This window comes from Anas platyrhynchos, chromosome 2 (genome assembly GCF_047663525.1).
Source record: "Anas platyrhynchos isolate ZD024472 breed Pekin duck chromosome 2, IASCAAS_PekinDuck_T2T, whole genome shotgun sequence".
Taxonomy (NCBI): Eukaryota; Metazoa; Chordata; class Aves; order Anseriformes; family Anatidae; genus Anas; species Anas platyrhynchos.
This window is the reverse complement of record NC_092588.1, coordinates 124,877,780-124,896,444: the sequence shown is the minus strand read 5'-3', so window position 1 is coordinate 124,896,444 and position 18,665 is coordinate 124,877,780. Positions and strand designations below refer to the sequence as shown.

General features: G+C 40.4%; 1 protein-coding gene across 4 annotated transcripts in view; it reads left to right on the top strand.

The window, feature by feature from the left end:
* Positions 1 to 17,661, top strand: part of SNX10 (sorting nexin 10) — a 36,453-nt gene extending 18,792 nt beyond the window's left edge. Inside the window, exons 1-6 of one of the 4 annotated variants that reach the window (XM_021274207.4) lie at positions 3,600 to 3,620; positions 4,312 to 4,398; positions 6,202 to 6,302; positions 6,974 to 7,072; positions 14,785 to 15,000; positions 15,439 to 17,661. In XM_021274207.4, coding sequence (XP_021129882.1) covers positions 6,211 to 6,302; positions 6,974 to 7,072; positions 14,785 to 15,000; positions 15,439 to 15,517 — 486 coding nt within the window. In that variant the 5' untranslated portion in view covers positions 3,600 to 3,620; positions 4,312 to 4,398; positions 6,202 to 6,210 and the 3' untranslated portion in view covers positions 15,518 to 17,661. Of the gene's footprint in view, positions 1 to 3,599; positions 3,621 to 3,673; positions 3,807 to 4,311; positions 4,399 to 6,201; positions 6,303 to 6,973; positions 7,073 to 14,784; positions 15,001 to 15,438 lie in introns of those variants that run through there. The other 3 variants (XM_021274205.4, XM_038174810.2, XM_027450965.3) reach the window with 3 other exon arrangements.
* The last annotated feature ends 1,004 nt before the right edge of the window (positions 17,662 to 18,665 follow it).

The window sequence follows — 18,665 nt, the reverse complement described above, 5'->3', positions numbered from 1 at the left end:
TGCATGACCTCAGTACTGCCCTTTTCCTCTGTTGGCAGCACTCCTGTCTTTGTACAGGACTGTAACTATGAGAGGTAGGTACCCACCAGACCTTGGGCTCACTTTGGCTGGTTTGTCTTTTATTTTTGACCCTAACAGCTGGGACTGCTCCACTTCTTATGGACAGAGTCATGAAGTGCCCATGGTGCCATGCCTAGGCTGGCAGGCACAGAAATCACAGCCATGTTAGCCTTGAACTAAGGGGCACATCAGAGAAGCTGCTCGGCTTATTCCTGTTTGCCAAGTAGTGATGACTGCTTCTTGTACTCATGTGTTTGCTCTGCTTGCATGTACAGTAACTCTGCAGAGTTGTTCTACATGAGAGAGACATCTCTTTCAGTTTTTTCTCAGTCATCCTCAAGAGAATTCCTCGCTAATTCAGTTTTGGGGCAGATGTGAAGTTGCTCATGAGGGTATTTGGGCCAGTGTGATGGCTGGAATCCAGATGGAAGTTATAGTGCTAGCAGTTTGGATAGGAAATGTTTTGCCTATGAATTTCACAATTTCCAGGGAGAAGGAATAAACAGAGATGCCACTCACTAGTAGCTTTCTGTTGAGTCTGTATAGTTCCCAATGCAGGAGGCTTCCACTGCCAAATTTAGGCACTTCGGGCTGTCAGCAGTAAATTCTGGTCTGCATTAGGCATTGCAGAAAACATGCTGTTCTTGCATGTATAATAGACATGTCCAGGATATTGTGTCCCTCAGAAAAAAATAAAAATAAAATAAAAATAATAATAATAATTTAAAAAAACAGCACAGGCAAAGTATATATAACATGGTGTCATAGTTAGATCTGCAATTCTGGAAAAAACAAGCTGAACTGGGAAGGAGAAGACACCTTGAAAAGGATTGCAGCTGATTGTAGTAAAACTTCCCTGAAGCTTTGGTTCTTTTTGGGTTCTGCTTCCCCTTTTGTAAGGCTGGCCTGCAACGCAGTCTTGTGATAGAAGACGAAGCTGGTCTTCATGTGGTGTGTGGGTGAAGAGTTCAGCCTCACCCATCCCAGGTGAACAGCAGCTTACTTGAAGACAGATGCCTACTAAGGGTATCCTGGCTTTTGTAGCAAGTTTGGGAGGGAGGGGAGTATATTCAAAGGTAGTTATTACCCAGAGATGCTTTATCTATGTAAAGTTTATGACCAGTGGACTGAGCTTACAAAAGCTGTCTCCCAGGGGAATGTTCTGCCACCTACCTCTTCTTAAGCCCTAACGTAGCCTGTGCATGAACATTGGCCTTGTACAAGCTGGTGGCTGTGTAAACGCCTTTTGTGGTGTCCACAGTAGGCAATTTGGGCTGCTTGGATTCAACCAGTGTTGGTATCCCAGTGGGGTTTTGTATACAGGAGAAGGCTTAAAGGAGGAAGGGTGGTTCACGTGTGTAATATGGTTTTTCCAGACCAGTAGAAAGTGTAGCAAGAACTGGAAGGAGAACTTGCTGGATTCACGGTGGCTGGAAGGGAAGTACTGGAGATCTTGAGAAAGGCTGGACAGTTTGGTTTTCTTTTCTAATTGCTTAATGTCTGTCTTGCTTCATTCTGACCTCAGTCTTGGTATCCTTCAGCAAATGAAGGGGGCAAAAAGCAAGCAAACATCCAGTCTTCTGCTGAAATTAAGGTGTTTTAAGTTGGAGCTCACACTGGCTTTATTTGAGTGTGGCAGCTTACTGAGGTGCTCTGCTGTAACCATAAAACACTTTTATTCTTGGGGCAGTGATTTGCTACCCAGCCACCTGACTACCACAACAAGCACAGTGGGTCTTATTTCTTGTATAGGTGGAGCCTGAAAGGTGTTTGACTGCAGTATTGAGACCTGGGGGCCATTTAACTGGAAATTGAAAGTGCACAGGGTTTTGTGTGGAAATCACGTGGCCCAGAATCATTTGCAAGGCATCCCATTGCTATCCCACGGCATATCCAATAGTAGCTTTCTGTCATAATATTTTGGCATAATAGAGGTTTTAAGGGAGCAGTTTACTTATTTTGACCCCTTGGAAAGGAGAAGGTTGCTTGGAAATGAAGTAATTTGAGGAATTTAGGCAACAGCAAGCATAACGGGAAGATGCTATGGCAATGGATGGCAGGAAGGGAACCCGAGGCTGGCCTGTAACCAGGCTATTTACAGTCCAGCTGCAGTAGCTGAGAGGAAGAGGAGAGCAATGTCCTGGATTAAGCTTTCTGGCATAACCGTGCTTCTTCTGGCTTGCAGGACTGATGCACTTGGGGCTCAGAAAAAAAAATAATTTAGAAGTGTTTGCGGCTCTGGGAAGAATGAGACACAGGGAAGGAGAAGGTTGGGGAAAGACAAAAAAAATAGGAGAAAATAAGACTGTAGATATGAAAAGTTGTTGCAATGGGACCGAATGTATGCTATGATGGAAACTGAGGCAGGAGGAGAAGGAAAACTGGACTGAAAATGATTTTATGTCCTTTGTTTGGTGCTCAGGATCTGCTCAGGAGGAGGAATAACTTTCTCATGTCTCCCAGTGGTGTCATTCTGTTAGCAAAGGCCTGACCCTCAGCTGGTAGGAATGGTTGCAATGCTGTTCTTTGGTTCCTTTCGTACCAGGTTGGCACGGGGTTAAAAATCTGCAGAGAGTGCAGAGCAGAGGAGAATCAGGCCTCCAGGCTCTTCAGTGAGGAAAGAAGCAGCAGAGATGATGGGAGACTTTTAAGCAAGCTTTATTTGTCAAGGAACTCCTGACAGACCCCAAGATGGTACCCAGCAATAGTGCAGAAAACACCCCTGTGACTAAGAGCCAGGCTATGTGAGATAAAACTTGGGGCTCCACCAGGCCACAGGTTCCTCTTCTCTGAAACAGTTCTGCCATGAAATCAGCTGCTCCTGCATGATAAATGATTGAATGGGGACCACAAACACCTCCCTGCCACATACAGAGGGCAATGACCAGTCAGGAAAATGCATCTTTTCGTGTCAAGGATGTCCTTGTGCTTCCCTCCTGCTGGTCTGTTCCACGTTTGCTGCTGGTGTGCATGGTGGGAAGAGAAGGTGGGGGGCACCTGGCTGAAGGGTAAGGGTTTTATTTGTGACATCTGTGGTTTGGAGACACATTTTGAGATCTTTCAAGTTCAAGATTTCTTGATTTATGAAAAGAGAGCTGCTAAAAAAGCATGTTATTTGTCAGAAACTTTGTCCTATAGTTGACTCCTGTACCTAGATTTGGAGCACAGTGCCTTCCTCTCAGCAAAAATATATCTACAGCTTAAAAGCATTTCATTAAGTCATTATTTAAGTGGTTGGCTGAGCTCTTTGGGGTAATCATTTATTTAGACAATTGAATTTGGGCAGCCTGCTCTTTCCCTGTGGAAATGACAGGTAGTTAGAGGCACTTTCAGCCTTCGTATTTTAAAGAAACCTTTTCCATCTTAGTATCAACACACAGGTTTGCATTTTTTTTTTTGATACAGGATTTCACGTTGTTATTAGCTGATAACACTCAGAGGCGTGTGATTCTTCAGCTGCTCCCAATTACCATTAATGATGCCTAATTATGTTCCAGTAATACCCACAGGACTCTCTCACTCCTTCAGGATCACTCTTAAGTTGTTTGGGAATGCTCTAGGTTGTTATGTAAACATATGATTTATACGGAAATAAGCTAGATATGGCAATTCCTAGGATAAATATTCTATGTTGTCCCCTGAAAATGGAGAACACCATATTTTTCCAGTGGGAAAAGTATGCTTTTCTTGCTGGAGCAAGAAATTTTAAGTTCAGAACAAAGTCAGGTCTTCAGCCCTTCGTGGAGGTACTGAGCACTTAGCTCAGATCCCTGAAATTGATGGGCTTGAATACTTGATTTTAAAAGAGGGTAGATAAAATGACAGAAGAAAGTTAGGGTCAAATAAAATGTTATGTGAATGCTGAATAGAAGGGTGAGAAAAGCCCATTTTAATGCCTACCTAGTTCTATCTCAGATGCGTGACTCGAACGTTAGATTTTTTGTTTGTAGTTACCGAGATAACCAACTCTCCCACACATGAAGCATGTATATAACTTCACAGTATTACTTAATCTAAAATATTCCTCTTCAGCTAGCAGTTTGGCAAGGAATTTCCTGGGCATGTGGTATAGCTCAGATGATTCATTGCTTTTTGCTTCTCCTTTTATAGGGTTGCAAAATTCAATAAAACAGCAGTTCAGCTTTTAATCTGAGCACAGTAGTTTGTGGAACAGCAGAGCAATCAAGAGAGTCTTTCAGGCTCCCTTTGTCTTCTGAAATTAATTGCTTGATTTTTATTATGCACTTGCAGGAATTTGTTACTGTCTTGGTGCGAGACCCCAGGACGCAGAAAGAAGACTCATGGCATTCTTACATCGACTATGAGATATTTATCCACGTGAGTATAAAAACATCACTAGAGATTCTTTGGACTCGTACTGCTGTTTCTGTCTGAGCTGGGGCTCGCTTCGGGTATTAATAGAATTTCTTTACAATGCTTATGGGAGACTGCAGGTTATTATTCTCCTTTTAACAGCTGAAATGCAGTAGAACAGGTAAGAGTAGAGTGGCCAAAAAGACCATGCAGAAAAGTCTATGAAAGAGCTGGGAATAGGACCGGGTATTGCATTCACACTTGCATTCCACTGTGTATTGCAACAGACGCTATTCTGAGCTTTACTCATCAAGTAGAAGACTGTCATGGTCAGTGATATCTTAACATTATAAAAGAATTCTGATGTTCGAGTGTTCACATTGCAAACAACTTTGTTTTCAGATAAGTATCTGATTATTTTTACTTTAAATTCTTCTCAACTCTTCTATTTGCCAAGTTACTTGGTGATCCAATGTATTTGTTTTCATCGTACCTTGATATTCATGTTATACCACCTTAGTGGTGATGGTGTATGTCAATTAAGTACATTCAGGTTCATAATTGTAGTCCACCATATATTAATGGAGTGCACTTACAGTCATGGTTTTCTTTTGTCTTACATCTGTCCTGTACATCATTTTATTTTGTTGATTGTTGTCATTTGGTGGGTGATACATGGAAGGAGTTATCCTAATTTCCTAAATTTAGATCCAGGGTTTTTAACTATAATGTAAATAAATTTTCTGAAGTGCATCATCTCTCCAGCAAAGAGTTGGAAAGCACCAAGTTACATAGTTGATGGTTTGGCACAAGGCAGACAGAATTTCCCTTCTGTGTGGGAAAGCTAAACACTTGGTGTAATGTGAGCAAACAGTCAAATGATTGCTTGTTCAATATCTATCAAGACAAGTACTTTCACCCTGTGCGGCAATCAGCTGTTAAACTTCTGCAGCGTGGTGTAAGTACTGATACGAAAGCAATTACATTTTTGGCTTCTGCTAAAGAGACATTCTGTAGATTTGGTGGTGGGTGGGGTAGACGTTGGTGTTTCTCAATAGAAGCGTATTGCCATCTAAATACTGCCCAGCTCCTGGAGTATTTGGCTTCTTAAGCTGTGAGGTAGCCAGGATCTATTCTGGAAAGCTGGCACCTTTGGGCCCTGTACAATCTGCATCGTGTGCCTGTGGAAGAGCCGTGGCTCCTGGCAGGCTTTTGAGGGCTGGCTGGATTGCAGGCAATTTTATAATGGAGTCCTGTCTGGGAGGCTGGGTTTCGCCTAAATGTATGCTCCATCGGAAAAGTTGGAAAAAGCATCTCATTTCCATGAATTGTTTCTCTTTTGATGAATTGGCGTTTTCTAGTGGAGTAGTAGTGTTCTGTGGGAAAGTTTCCAAATGCTGCTGCTTGCAGAAAGGAGTTATGTCAGTTCAGATTTAAGGAGGATCACGCACTGTCAGAACAGCTGTTTGCAGGATTTTAACTAGAAAACTAAATATGTTTTTCTTTTTTTTTTTTTTTTTTCCTAGCAAAGTTTGGCATTGTCTACTAAAATTTTTCTTTCTGAGATTTTTTTCTTGTTACTGCAAGTTGTGCCATGATCCTTATCTCTTCCTTTAAAAAAGGAAAAAAAAAAAATCACTAAGAAACTGTAGAAACTGTCATCAGTCCTGTCTGAGCTAAAGCATTGTCTTTAACCTAAATTGAATTAATTATCAAGGTTTCCATTGGTGTGTCAAGTGTTAGCATCTCAGATGCTTTTTGATGTCATGCCTGCATGTCAGGTTAAGCTGCTTTACAAGTAACCTTTCTTTTTCAATTTCTCAACAGACAAACAGTATGTGCTTCACAAGGAAAACATCCTGTGTTAGACGACGCTTTCGAGAATTTGTTTGGCTTCGGCAGAGGCTTCAGAGCAATGCTGTGCTCATGTGAGCAACTTTTTATGATTGGTTTGTTTCATTAGATATCTACTTAACCATCTGTCAGTAACACGTGAAAGAGGAGCATTGTTTTACCTTAATTCTGAGAACAGTAAAAATGAGAACTAGAAAGTATCCTGCATTTGTACAAGTACATCCTTGCAGTCATTCAAGTTTATTCTGTACAAGGCATTTTCTCTGCTTTAAATCCAGAAAAAGTGATTTGTACTGATGGCCTTTGTTTGGTGAGTCCCTGTTTTAATTTCTAACAGATCTGAGCTGCTGTTTTTCCTTTTGCTACATACAGGTAGCAGAAAGGACAATCTGGGCAAGGCAGACTCCTAGGCCATGTTGAGCTGAGGTTGTTCTGCTTAAACTGACTGGTAACAACAGCACAAGTGTACCTAGGATGTGGTTAGGTTCTCCAAGGGCTGTAAATGACCTAGCCAGGCATGCCTGCAGGCCTAACAACTGGACCAGAAAAATCTGAGTTATTTTTCCTTTCAAGTTGTGTCAGAAGCCCCCCATTTTCTTAACTGTGCATTCTCAAATTCAGTTTCCTGAGCTTCTGGAACATGGCTCATGAATTTCAAATGCTTGGGGTTGGCATTTTCTTGCAGCATTTTTCTCCGCTGTTTCGGTTTTGGTTTTAACTGTGTGTTTGCTTGTTGTTTATAAAGACAGTTACCCGAACTGCCATCTAAAACTCCCTTTTTCAATATGAACAATCCGCATCACGTGGACCATCGTCGGCAGGGTCTGCAAGAATTCCTGGAAAAGTAAGTACAGCTTATCGCAGAGACGTTGGCATTTTTATGATGTCATCAATTTTCCGATTGAACATAACTCATCTCCGGTGCGTGAGAGCCACCTTGTGGTCGTCTAGATAGGCAACTCATTTGGTTTTATTTTTTGCTCTATTTGCACAAAGTCATATTTCACATACATGCCTTCAGCTCTGCCGGTTGCACGGAAGCCTCAACTTGGTCTTTTCTATTGTGTTTCATTGACTGATTAAAATTAATAGCTTTGGATTTATATTGAATTGTGATTCAGAACTAAGGTTGAAAGGTCTTTCATAGTGATGTCTATTTATAGCTTCCAAGAAAGAGCTAGATGTTCTTATAAAAGAAATAGACTTCTTTCCATCTGGATATTCATGGAAAATGAACACCTCTTTAATGAACCTTGTGGGCTAAAACACTGGGGGCTTGGGTAAGTTTTACAGTGAGATCTCCTAACACGTACACTTCTTATAATTCCAATTACCGTGTTTACCAGTCCCACTGACATAAACAAGCTCTAGCAGCTGTGATATTTTCACTACAGCTGCAGTCTGTATAAGATCATTCATCTGTGTGGTTATGTAAAGAGGTAGTGTAAAGGAGCAGTGCAGTCTTAGCTAGCCTCTGACTTGAGTTAGAAGGAGGCACAGTGTTAGTTTTAGTACTGCAATGCTGTAACCCCTTTATCACATGCAGTGGCAGAGACCTTGTCGGTGTAATCTTCTGCTTTCTCTGCCATTCTCTTAATATCCTGCCACTGCTGCTATGAGTGCAGATCTGTTCAGAGTTGCTACAGCAGGAACTGTGAGCGAGTTTTGAGGTTGCTTTAGCCACTGTTTGGGTTAAGGGCATGGTAAAACAGAACAGAGATATTCGTCTTCTTTTATTATCAGTGTTTCCATGAATCAGAACTGCGTAAGCAAAGGAAAAAATAATCATTTAAGTAGGTTTTAGGCCTTGTGGTCGGGGGGCAGGGGGAATACTGGACCACTGTTTTTCCACTCAGTATATTATAATTACAGGTTTCCCTAACAGATGATAAATGATTGATCCTAAGGCATGCATGTTAGGCTAAATAACTGAAGGCAGGAGGAGCTAGCCATTGTGGGAGCTGCAGGAATATTTGTGTGTACAGTTATATATGGGATCTGTGCCAAAGGGATGGTCACTACATGCTGGTTGAGGACTTACAAGATGGGGAAAGGAAAGCAGAAAAGGATTAGTGTTTAATTCTTCACCTCACAAGAGAAAGACAGTGAACTAGTGATGGTGCTTCCAGGGGAGAGAGCACTAATGGCCAGTCAGACCACAGGTAGTTCATGTCCCTGTGTCTGAGCAATTTTTAGCGGTGCTTACACAGCCTTAGGTGTGCTGCCCCACGGAGCAGCACGTTTTCAAAATCACTCATATATTAAAATAGTGAAGAGGCTCATCTGTTAACACGGGACAATACTGCAGCATCAGAAATATTTACAGCTGCTGTCAGTGCTTCAGAAGACAAGACACAGAGGTAGATTCTCTAAAAACAGATCATCACTCTCCAATTTTGTGGATGTCTGTGTCTTAAATGGGTACTGACAGGAGAAAATGACAGCGCGTTGAGCATGTTACCTTACTGCTCTTAGTCCAGGAGTGAGAAAAGAGGCATCTCTGTCGTAAGGGGATGATTTAAATGTTTGAACTTGGATGCCATTTGGAAAGGTGTCGGCTTTTCTCTCAGCCCGGGGGAATAGTTGGAAGGAATTTTCAGAGATACAGTTGTGTTGTGATGAATTGGCTTGGCAAATTATGTGCCGTACCATTGCCCTCTGCTGGCTGGCATGTCTGATGTACTGCTATTTATAGAAGGCATCTTTTTAGTGGCTGAACTAGGCTGCCATGATGCTTTTTTTTTTTTTTTTTTTTTAATAAGTCTGAACCAAAGGTTGTGATTTCTTTCTCTTGTGGAACTCATTGATGAGCACATTGTCTTTAAATCTTGCATGTGATCACTGCTGATTTTGGACTTGCTCCAGCTAATACTGCTGACACCATCCCACTTCTTCTGCCTTTACATATTGGCAGTTTATATAGAGAGTGTATATATATAGCTTATGCAAAGGCAGAAGAAAAAAGAAGTGTATATAAAAACATAAAGACAGACTTGATTTTACATGAAGTCCGGGTATGGATGCTACAAGTTCTCTGGTGTGGCAGCGACAGGGGAAGGCAGGACCTCCCTGGTATATTGGGAAGGGAGTAGGAAAGGAGCCAGAACACAGTTGCATTGCTCAGAACCACAAAACTGAGTGCCTCATTCCCCCCAGCAGTGGCAGCAGTCATCGTGCACAAGCTCACAGCCTTCGCTGATATTTCTTTGTGACAGAGGGAAGGAATTGGATCCTAACCTATGTGTATCTGTCAAGGTGATACAGGAACCCAAGCTATATTCAGTACGCTGTGAGAGCATCAGGATCCGAGCCATACCTGACAATGGAGTTCAGATTTTAAACCCTTTCTGTTCCTGCCCGTTGCTCAGTGTGAGAAGGTTGCTGCAGCCTCTGCCAGGACGGTAGCCACATGCCAGAAGTGTCAGTTCCTGTCTTTTATCCTGGGAACACCTTCACATCACCTGTATGTAGGCAGCTATAGAGTCCTCTTGTCCTCCTTCACAGAACTAGGTAGCACGCTGAGGCACTTAGAATGGGCCTTTTTGTAGCTTCTTCATGCTGAGCATGCCGACAGCTGGAAACTAAACCAAAGCCTTAGAGTTTGGTGAAGCCTGGAAGTGGGTTTTGAGTTTTGGTTTGGCTTTACCACACAAATACAGGGTTGGACCTGCTTGTCTTATAGGTTATTATCTCTGAATGATGAAGAGCTGTAAGGCTTACTTCTTGTCTGGGCATAATTTAATATTTCAAAAACCCATTTGCATTAACGGAAGCCAGCCAGCCCATTTTCAATTATGAATTACTTTGTAAGAATAAGGAAAATGATGTGTGTTTTTTCTGGTAGGTATCCTCATGGATTTGAGGATAGATTCACTGGAAAAGCTTATTCTTAAACTGGAGGTCAAAATTAAAACTACCTTATAATGCTGGGTTCTGTAAGATCTTGTTTGCTTTCAGCCCTGTTTAGCTGCACAGGTTTAACTTTGGGATTTAGATTTCCTGCAGTCCCACAAGCAGAAGCTGGTGTAAGTGTTGAGAAGTCCCCATGGGGACAGGCAGATGTGGAAAGTGGGAGACTGGCTCCGAGGAGGATGGATCCCAGCCTGCCAGGGCCTCAGAGGCTCCTTCGTCAGCGCAGAACAGGTGGCAGCACTGGTGGCCGTGGGGCAGGTAGGATTTCCTCCAGTGGATGGTGGCCACCTCTTTCCAGTGGAGCTGTTCCGAGCAAAACCTTGAAACTATTTCCTCTCTGGCGAGGGCAGCAAATCCATTGAAGTGAATAATGCTTTGCAGGCATGTGTCGGTTAATTCCTAAATGTATTCATTATCAGATCCTAAACAGTTGCTTCACAGTTGCTTGCTATCAGTAACATTTCCTCTGTTATAAAAAATGAATGAGGAGACACAGTAGGCTTTTTAAAAGGAGGAAATGAAGCTTTGTTTACTGCGGAGCCCTGCGCTCGCTGCGAGAGGCTGAGCGGATGTTCAATAGAGGGCACCACAGCCCAGGCTGTGATCTGCTGTCTCTCAAGTTTTATTTTCCCCTTTCCCTCGTGATATGATGTAAATGGGCAGAGTAAATTTGTTGAAAACAAAATCGGAGTGTTAACCTTCCACACACATACAAGTGTGCATCTGTCATTGTATTAGGTTACAGTAGATACAGGAAATCTTTAGTTAGGATTAAGTTGTACTGTTCGGCCATATGTTGCTCTCCTCCAGCAGAGCAGTGTATAATATACCTAATAAAATCATGTTGAAGAAAACCAGATTTTGGACCCCGTCCAAATAAGACAAAGCACATGTTTTGTCTTTTGTAAATGCTCTGCTGTAACATGGGGAAGGAGAAATGCTCCTCGTGTACTGCCCGGCGTTTCCTCAAAAATGACGTTATTTCTTCGGGTCGGAAAGTCGCCTTTTCTGCCCTTCTTCTTTAAAGGTCTAGAGATCACGGGCGTTTACTGAAAGCTTACAAACAGAGATCCGCATGGCCACGAATAAAAAATGATTTTATTATCTGTAATTCAAACGTAGAGCCTTATCCTGCAGCCCCCTTAATCACATAAGCAGTCATTATGCATGTGAGCAATCTGGCAGAGAGGAGTGAGATCTCTGACAAGTAATGACTACTGATGTGATGAAGACTTGCAGGATTTAGCCTTGCATTCTTATTCTAGGCATGCATAGAAAGTCTGCTGTTCCCTTGAACGCGGCCAGGCAGCTTGTAGGAGTTAGCAGAGGGAGCCGTGACTCCTGCAGCAGCACGGCTGCGGGGAGAAGCGATGCCACTCGCTGCAACTGCGGCTCGGCACTGACACCCGCTGCAGTAAAACTCCTCGAGAAGCACTCTGCTACTGGTTGAGTTCACACCACACACGTGTATCCGAGTAGTAACATCAGGGCATTCAGCCTTTTCTCCTGCCTTCCTCATTTTGAAGGCCTTGGAGCCAAACCTGCTTTTCCCACCAGCTCCCACAACGTGTCCCTGGGACAGCAAAGGCCCTGAAGGGCGGCTGCTGTACCAGCACTTAATGCCACCACAGCATCTGGTGACAAACGTGTGGTCGTTTCCTTGCAACGGGAGCATTTCCAACAGGAAAATGTAACCCTTACGGATAGCACAGCATTTATTTTTCATGTTGATCGCTTGAAGGATGCAATTAAAAAGCGATCCAACCTGTTGGTTCAGGTGAGGGGGGGGAGCAGAAGTTATGTTTTAATTAAAAGAAGGAAGAAACGTTTCAAGGGTATGTGACTGGGTGAAAGGTGTGGGTATATTTGCTTGCAGGAGGGCTTTAAATGCGTTGCAGAATGCTTTGTGTGTTTGGTATCCTCCAGCCCGCCCCCAAAACGCGCATGTGGGATTAGCCTTGTGCACATTGAATTTCATCCCCTCGGTTTCCCTTCACTCTTTCCACCTCCAGATGGCACTGTGAAGCAGAGAAGAAAATGACTGTGAAATAATGAGTCCAATGTAAAGTAAAATTGGAAATTGAATTATAGCTGCAGAAAAAGGACGGTAGCCTTGAGGTCCTGATCAGTCTGTACTCTTATCACTTTTGTTTGCTGTTCCCTGTGTTAGGTTACCGCTGAGTTAATAACAGGGCTTTAGCAGTTCAAGGCTTAGCAGAATTGTACTGGACATGAAATAAAGCTAAAATGAATTTGTGTCCAATATCATTGACATTAGTGCTCATTACTTCTCTGGTGTAATGCCTCAAACCATCTAAAATCAATTTTAAAGATTACCCATTATTTTATAAAGAAAATAAAATACGTTTCAAGCAGCAACAAAGCTGTAAGTGTGGTGTAATCTCATGAGCAGTTAGTTACTTGTGTTTTCGCTGGTTGGCAGGAAACTTTTGAAGGTAGAGGAAGAGGAAAATCTGTGAAACTGAATGCCATGGGCAGAATTTAATATCTTGGCTTTTGCTGTGTTACTTTGTATTAGACACGCAAATGTTAGAATTGCAGCAATGTGCATCCCCTCACTGTGCTCCCAAGCCTGGGAAAACTGGTAACTCATAGTTACTCCAGAGTAAGCTCCAAGATGTTATTTTTTTATACTTTTTTTTTCTTTTTTTTTTTAAGAGGAGGAAGAGAGGGAGGAGAAAATTTACTCCTGCAAGAGCATAAACTATAAGCATGGATTTATTGTGTGGGATGGTTATTTTGTCTTTTACTTTTTGTCGCAATGTTTGTCGTCTTTGGGAATTTATGTTTATCAAGAGTCAAGGCTGAGATCCTCTTTTAGTGGCCAGTGAATGATGACTTTCCAAACTATTCATGAGGCTGTTGCTGTCAAGGTGTGTAGACTTGTAAATTCTGTGCTTTGGATCATTTTTACTTAGCGTTTGGTTGCTTCTTTGACTGCTAAGAAGCTTTTCAGTGTATTTAAACACTGCATGCATTGATTTCATGGAGGTATACTCTATTTGCTATATTTATTTTAAAGTAAAATTGCGAGACTTTATATAGGATTAAAAAGACTATGGGGGTATGAAAATGTGTTTGAGTTTTAGCAAAATCTGGTCCTTCTGAGACTGAATTTTACATGCACCTGGTAGATCATTAGACTCATTGGAAGATAACAAAGTTTGAATTATTTGGCTGGGAGTGTGTGTGTGTTTTCCTAGGCAAATGTGAGTACAGAAATATCCTACGTTTTCAGTTAGCTATCTCTTATTATTTATTTTGATTTGACAGAATTTTATAGGCTTAGATAAAGTCAGACATTTTTTAGTATATTAATTAAATGTTGTTGTAATGTTGGCTACTTTAGAGCCCGGATTTCAGAATGTATTTGTATTTTAAAATGTTACAGTCCAAGCACTTCATTAATCTCTTTTGATAGAAGGAACTAATCAGTTATACATTTCATTTTAGTTGGAGTACCTATCAAATGCACAATTTCTTACTGCTTTTACTACTTCTTGCATTAATGTCATTTCTTGTTTCCTCTTGCATGGTGTGATGACTTTTTTTGGGTAACTACTTGTAACCTAAGTGGGTAGAAATAGGTAAATAATGACTCTAATAGTTATGGTTTGCTTAAAGATATTTAAGTAATTTTCATGGAGAATTATTTGGCACGGTTATAGGCTCTGATGACTTTTAGTCATACGAATAAAAAAAAATTACGTGTACACGTAAGCAAAAAGTCACTTGTTATATAATCTGGGACATATGTATTGAAGAATTCCTTCGGTAGATAAATGCTGCAGGAAGGTTGCATTATTTTTTTCAAAATAGTGATAATGATCTGCAGTTCTCCTCCTTGTAAAAGTACCTCTACAACTTTGTGTTACTGGAATGTGTTGTTCTTTCTTCACTCGTACTGTGTTTAAATGCTCTGTGCTAAATGTATTTGAAGACTTGGCTTGGAATATATATAAACCAAATATGAAAATGGACTTTTGAAAAGCATAGCTAAAATGAAATAGTATTCAAGGTTCCCTGAAAACAGTTTATAGGTGCATTTAAAATATCGTTCAGTATCAGCATTTTCACTCTAGCTTAAACGTGTGTATCTGTAAAAGTGTAAACAGATTTTGGCGAGTGTCAGCTCTGTTGTTTACAGGTACTTCAAAGTCCTGGCACTGCGTGTGTCTGAAGTCCTCTCTCTGTACACACTTCTTTCCCCCACCAAAGAAAAAAGAAAAGCTTAGCCATTTTAAAACGTATATAGACAGTTATCAATCAGAGAGCAAATTTTCATAAGAGTATATACCTCCAACTGCCTAAAAATCATTAATTGATCCATGTGGTAATAACAGATGGTTAAATGGGAGAAATGTCCTTGAAGTTATTCTTATAGCAGATGTGCTTAACTATTAGCCTCGTGTTTTTACTCACCTAAAACTCCAAATAACGTAGTAAGCAAGTAACACACACCTAATCATTTTAATATGTTCATTACCTTCTGCAACTGATTTAGGATTCATATAAAAACTTAACAGTACGACATCAGTTAGAATTTGTTCTGGTAAAATGCTTCAGAATGCGTGTGTGTATCTCTATAAAAACATTTCGCTTTTATTTTTCTTTTTTTTCCAGGATTCTACAGAATGCATTATTGCTTTCAGACAGTAGGCTTCACCTCTTCCTACAGACTCAGCTAAGCCCAGAAGATATGGAAGCTTGTGTATGCGGACAGACCAAATATTCTGTCGCTGATGCAATTCATAAGTTTGCCTCTTTGAACAGACGTTTTCCTATAGAAGATGAGGAGGGAAAAAAAGGGAAAAACGATGCAGACTCTGATTCGGAGAGGTGATTTCTGTATTTCCTTACTTTCTGAGATTATATATACATACACACGCGCATGCTTCACTTTTTTGTTGATGTAATACTAAGATAATGAAAAAATTAATTGACTGAGATTTTATTGAGCTGTGACAGCTCATCATAGAAGTCTTCACACACACCTCCACACTGAATTAATGAATGCAGTAGAAATTCAATTATCTGCATTCTGATTATGTGAATTTCATTTAGTCAGACTTGAATTATTCGCGTTTAAATTATCTTGCTAAAAAAAATATCCAACTGCACTCCAAATGGCTAATTAAAAGTCCAAATTTCCTGTCTCTCTTTGTGACTGGAGATAATTAAAGTTCTCCTCTGTTACTCAGGCTTTGAGTGTGTTGTGAAAACCAATTTCCTCCTTTTTTTTTTCTTTTTTTTTTTTCCCTCTCCCCTTTTCTGCAGTTCATCCTCCGGGCTTGGACCTAGTGATGACAGCATTTCTTGTGGATGTAAAGCAAACCCAGCTTCTGAAGAATCATGAAAAATCATTTCTGTATTCCTATCCCAAGGACAGCACAGAGTAGTTTCTGATGTATTTCCAAGTTACGTATGCCACGTAAATGCAACTTATTAGTAACACGTACCTAAAGGACTCGTTGCCAATACAACCATATGTCCTTAGAGAATTTTCCAAACAGACCTTGATGTTATTCCTTTGATTTATTATGTGCGTCGATTCAGGTCTACGTGTTACCTATTACATTTAGTTTTCTCTAACTGTTAAAATCTCAATATTGGGTCAGTCATGTTCCATTGACTGACACGGCTGTGAAAATATTTCTCATAGTGAGTGCATGTCTTAGATCTGGAAAAATAAAGATAACTTAATTCCTCAGCTTGAAAGTTGGTCATATCAAATATATTCAAAGCATCTTTTTGTAATTTGCAACAGAGAAGTTTCATCTTTAGAAGTCATTTGACATTGGTGATGAAATTACATACCCCACAAGGTATTAACTTTTTCAAGTAGCTCAGCAACATCAGCAAAACAACATTTGTACAAACTATATGCTGCTGACAATTTGAGATATAAATATATCTTCCTCGGGTCTTTCTGTAATGTTTATGGAAGGCCTAGTTTTATCGCGTATGAGAACTGAAGGCCAAAATTCTTGAGTACGGTTGCTTAGAAGTTGGAAATGTTAATAAAAATGACATCATTTCTGGGGTTGGTGAAGATTCTCAGTTCCCAGGGAAATCATGGATACTCATTCCCAGTGAAAACTCTTGGATGAAGTCCATTAAGACCAGCGGCTGAATTTTCCATTGGCTACACGAGGGCCAGGGTTCCGCCCGACGCGCTTTGACTCCGGGCACCTCCATGAAGATGTCAGGAGGGATGTTGTAGTTCGGCGGCTCAGATGGAGGCTCTCTGCCACCCCGAGATGATGATGAGGATCCTCGTGCAGCTGTAACGTGCTGCACAAACGTGGGCCTCCAGTCCTTGGGAATAACTGGAGCTGCTGCTTGCATTGTCGCCGTAGTTAGCACGTTGCGATGCTGATTTTTTTTTTTCCCCCCACAAACAAAAGGCAGGCTCGAGCACAACGTTGCAACCACCAACGCTTATTTTGATTAAACGTCAGTTTTGTTCTTTATTGTTAACAGCAGCTGTGCAGTGTCTTGTCCCGGGCTCTGTCAAAGGAGTATGTTTCGCCGTGGTGTTGTATTTATATTTGACATTTAACTGCTATTAAAAAGAGCTAGGGGTCCGGCCGCCCCAGCACAGCTCCCGTACACTTCAGCACCCAGCCTAAAAATGGAAATCCGTATATTTTTTAAGAAATACGTACGTTTTTTTAGAAATCTGTGGATACTTTCAAAGAAGGAACGTTTTAAGCCCGTGAATTACAACAACAATAGATTAATAAATGGCCACCTAATAAAGGGTAGCCTAGGCATGTGTGGGCATGGTTTTTTCAAGCATCCAGCTGGGAATTTGTGTAATTTTAGAAACATGTTTTAGTAGCCTGAGGATAACATCTCTTAGGTAACTGCTTTAAGCCACTGTTTTCTGTTGATGGTAGCACTTTCGTAAGATAAATACCCCTGTTTCTTTTTGCTTAGTCTTATTGAATTGCACAAATGTATCTATTCACCATCTCAGCTTGTGTGCGAGTTAGCAGCAAAGCTATTTTAATGCAAAAGGGATAACATTTAATTAAAGCAACAAGTTATCACTAAAAGTAGCTTAAAAATTGCTATTACTGCCACACGGAGATGGTTTGATTGCTCAATTATTTTTTTTAAGGTGGTAAATTACTAGAAAAAAATCGTTTAGAAAAATTATTTAAAAGATGGGGAAAATGTGAAAACCAAAACCTGGAATTGTATCTGAGAAATATATTAATGCTTTTATTTAACACAGGACTTGGGTAGTGTTTTTTATTTTATTTTTTAAAATTTTTAACGATTATTTTGTTTTAAAAGATGGAGCTAAACGATGCACTTTACAATGCTGCCCTGCTACCACGTCCGCAGTATCTGACACACATTGCAGAAATACAAGGACTGGCCAGCCTTTGGGGCTATTTTTGTGCCATTCTAGGAGTTGATCTGTGTTTGTGTGCTGGCATGTGTTTTCCAAATGGAGATGTTTCTGAAATAAATATTTGTTTTCTAATAGCTCTGTTGTTATTCTGTTATTTCCTTTGTCACTGCTCAAAAACCAGAGTACTGTAGCAGAACTTTCTTCCTGCCTTTGACATAAATTTGTTTAAATATTTATCTTTTGGATGTTGTTTGTATAGCTAGTAGTGCTGGAATTTTTCCTTTTAAAGGGGAAGGAAAAGCATTCTATGTTCTAGTATTTATTTTTGCATCAACTGCATGTAAGGGCACATGAATGCTTTAGGACATCTTAATTGGGAACATTTATATGCATTATAAATTCACATTTTAAATATAAAGCACTCAGTGTCTTCTGTGACTTGAGTGATGTGGTGACTTTTCAACACCATCATGTGCTTTGATTTTAGGAAAACACCAGTGCTATTTTGATTCTTATTCCTTAGTTTTGAATAATGCTGTTTCCTGCTAGTTTTTTCAGACAGGCTGAGCTCTGGTTTGCTGGTTTCGTCTCATTGCTGTTGCCAAGTTCACTGAATGGCAGTAATTCTGTGCTCAAGTGATTGCACTCAAACGCTGTGCTTTATCTCATGCGTACATGTTATATTCTCATTTTATGTGATGATTTCTTGAAAGTTTCATTTCATTAAATCATGTTACTATTTTTATCCTGTGTCTAAACCTGTCATTAAGGTTTCATTTTTTTTTTTTTAAATGAATATCCCATTCTCTTCATGACTTACCCTGTGTAATTATACTTCAGCTGTTTTTGTGATGTGTACATACGTAGTAAGTTGTCTTTGGTTGCTTGTTTTTAATTATTTTTTTTGTCTTGGTGAAATAAAAATAACTCCAGTCACGTATGCTATCAAATTGTGTAATGTGTAACTTCAGGATATTATAAGCTAGTATTAAGCAACCTGTTACTTATTTGGGGACATGAAATACGCTCTCTAGGAAGATGTGAAACTGTCCTAGGGAAAGAAAATCCTAATTGAAAGAGGGTGGAGTTTTGTAAGCATTCAGGAAGTTTATACTCTTAAATCCTACTATGTAACACT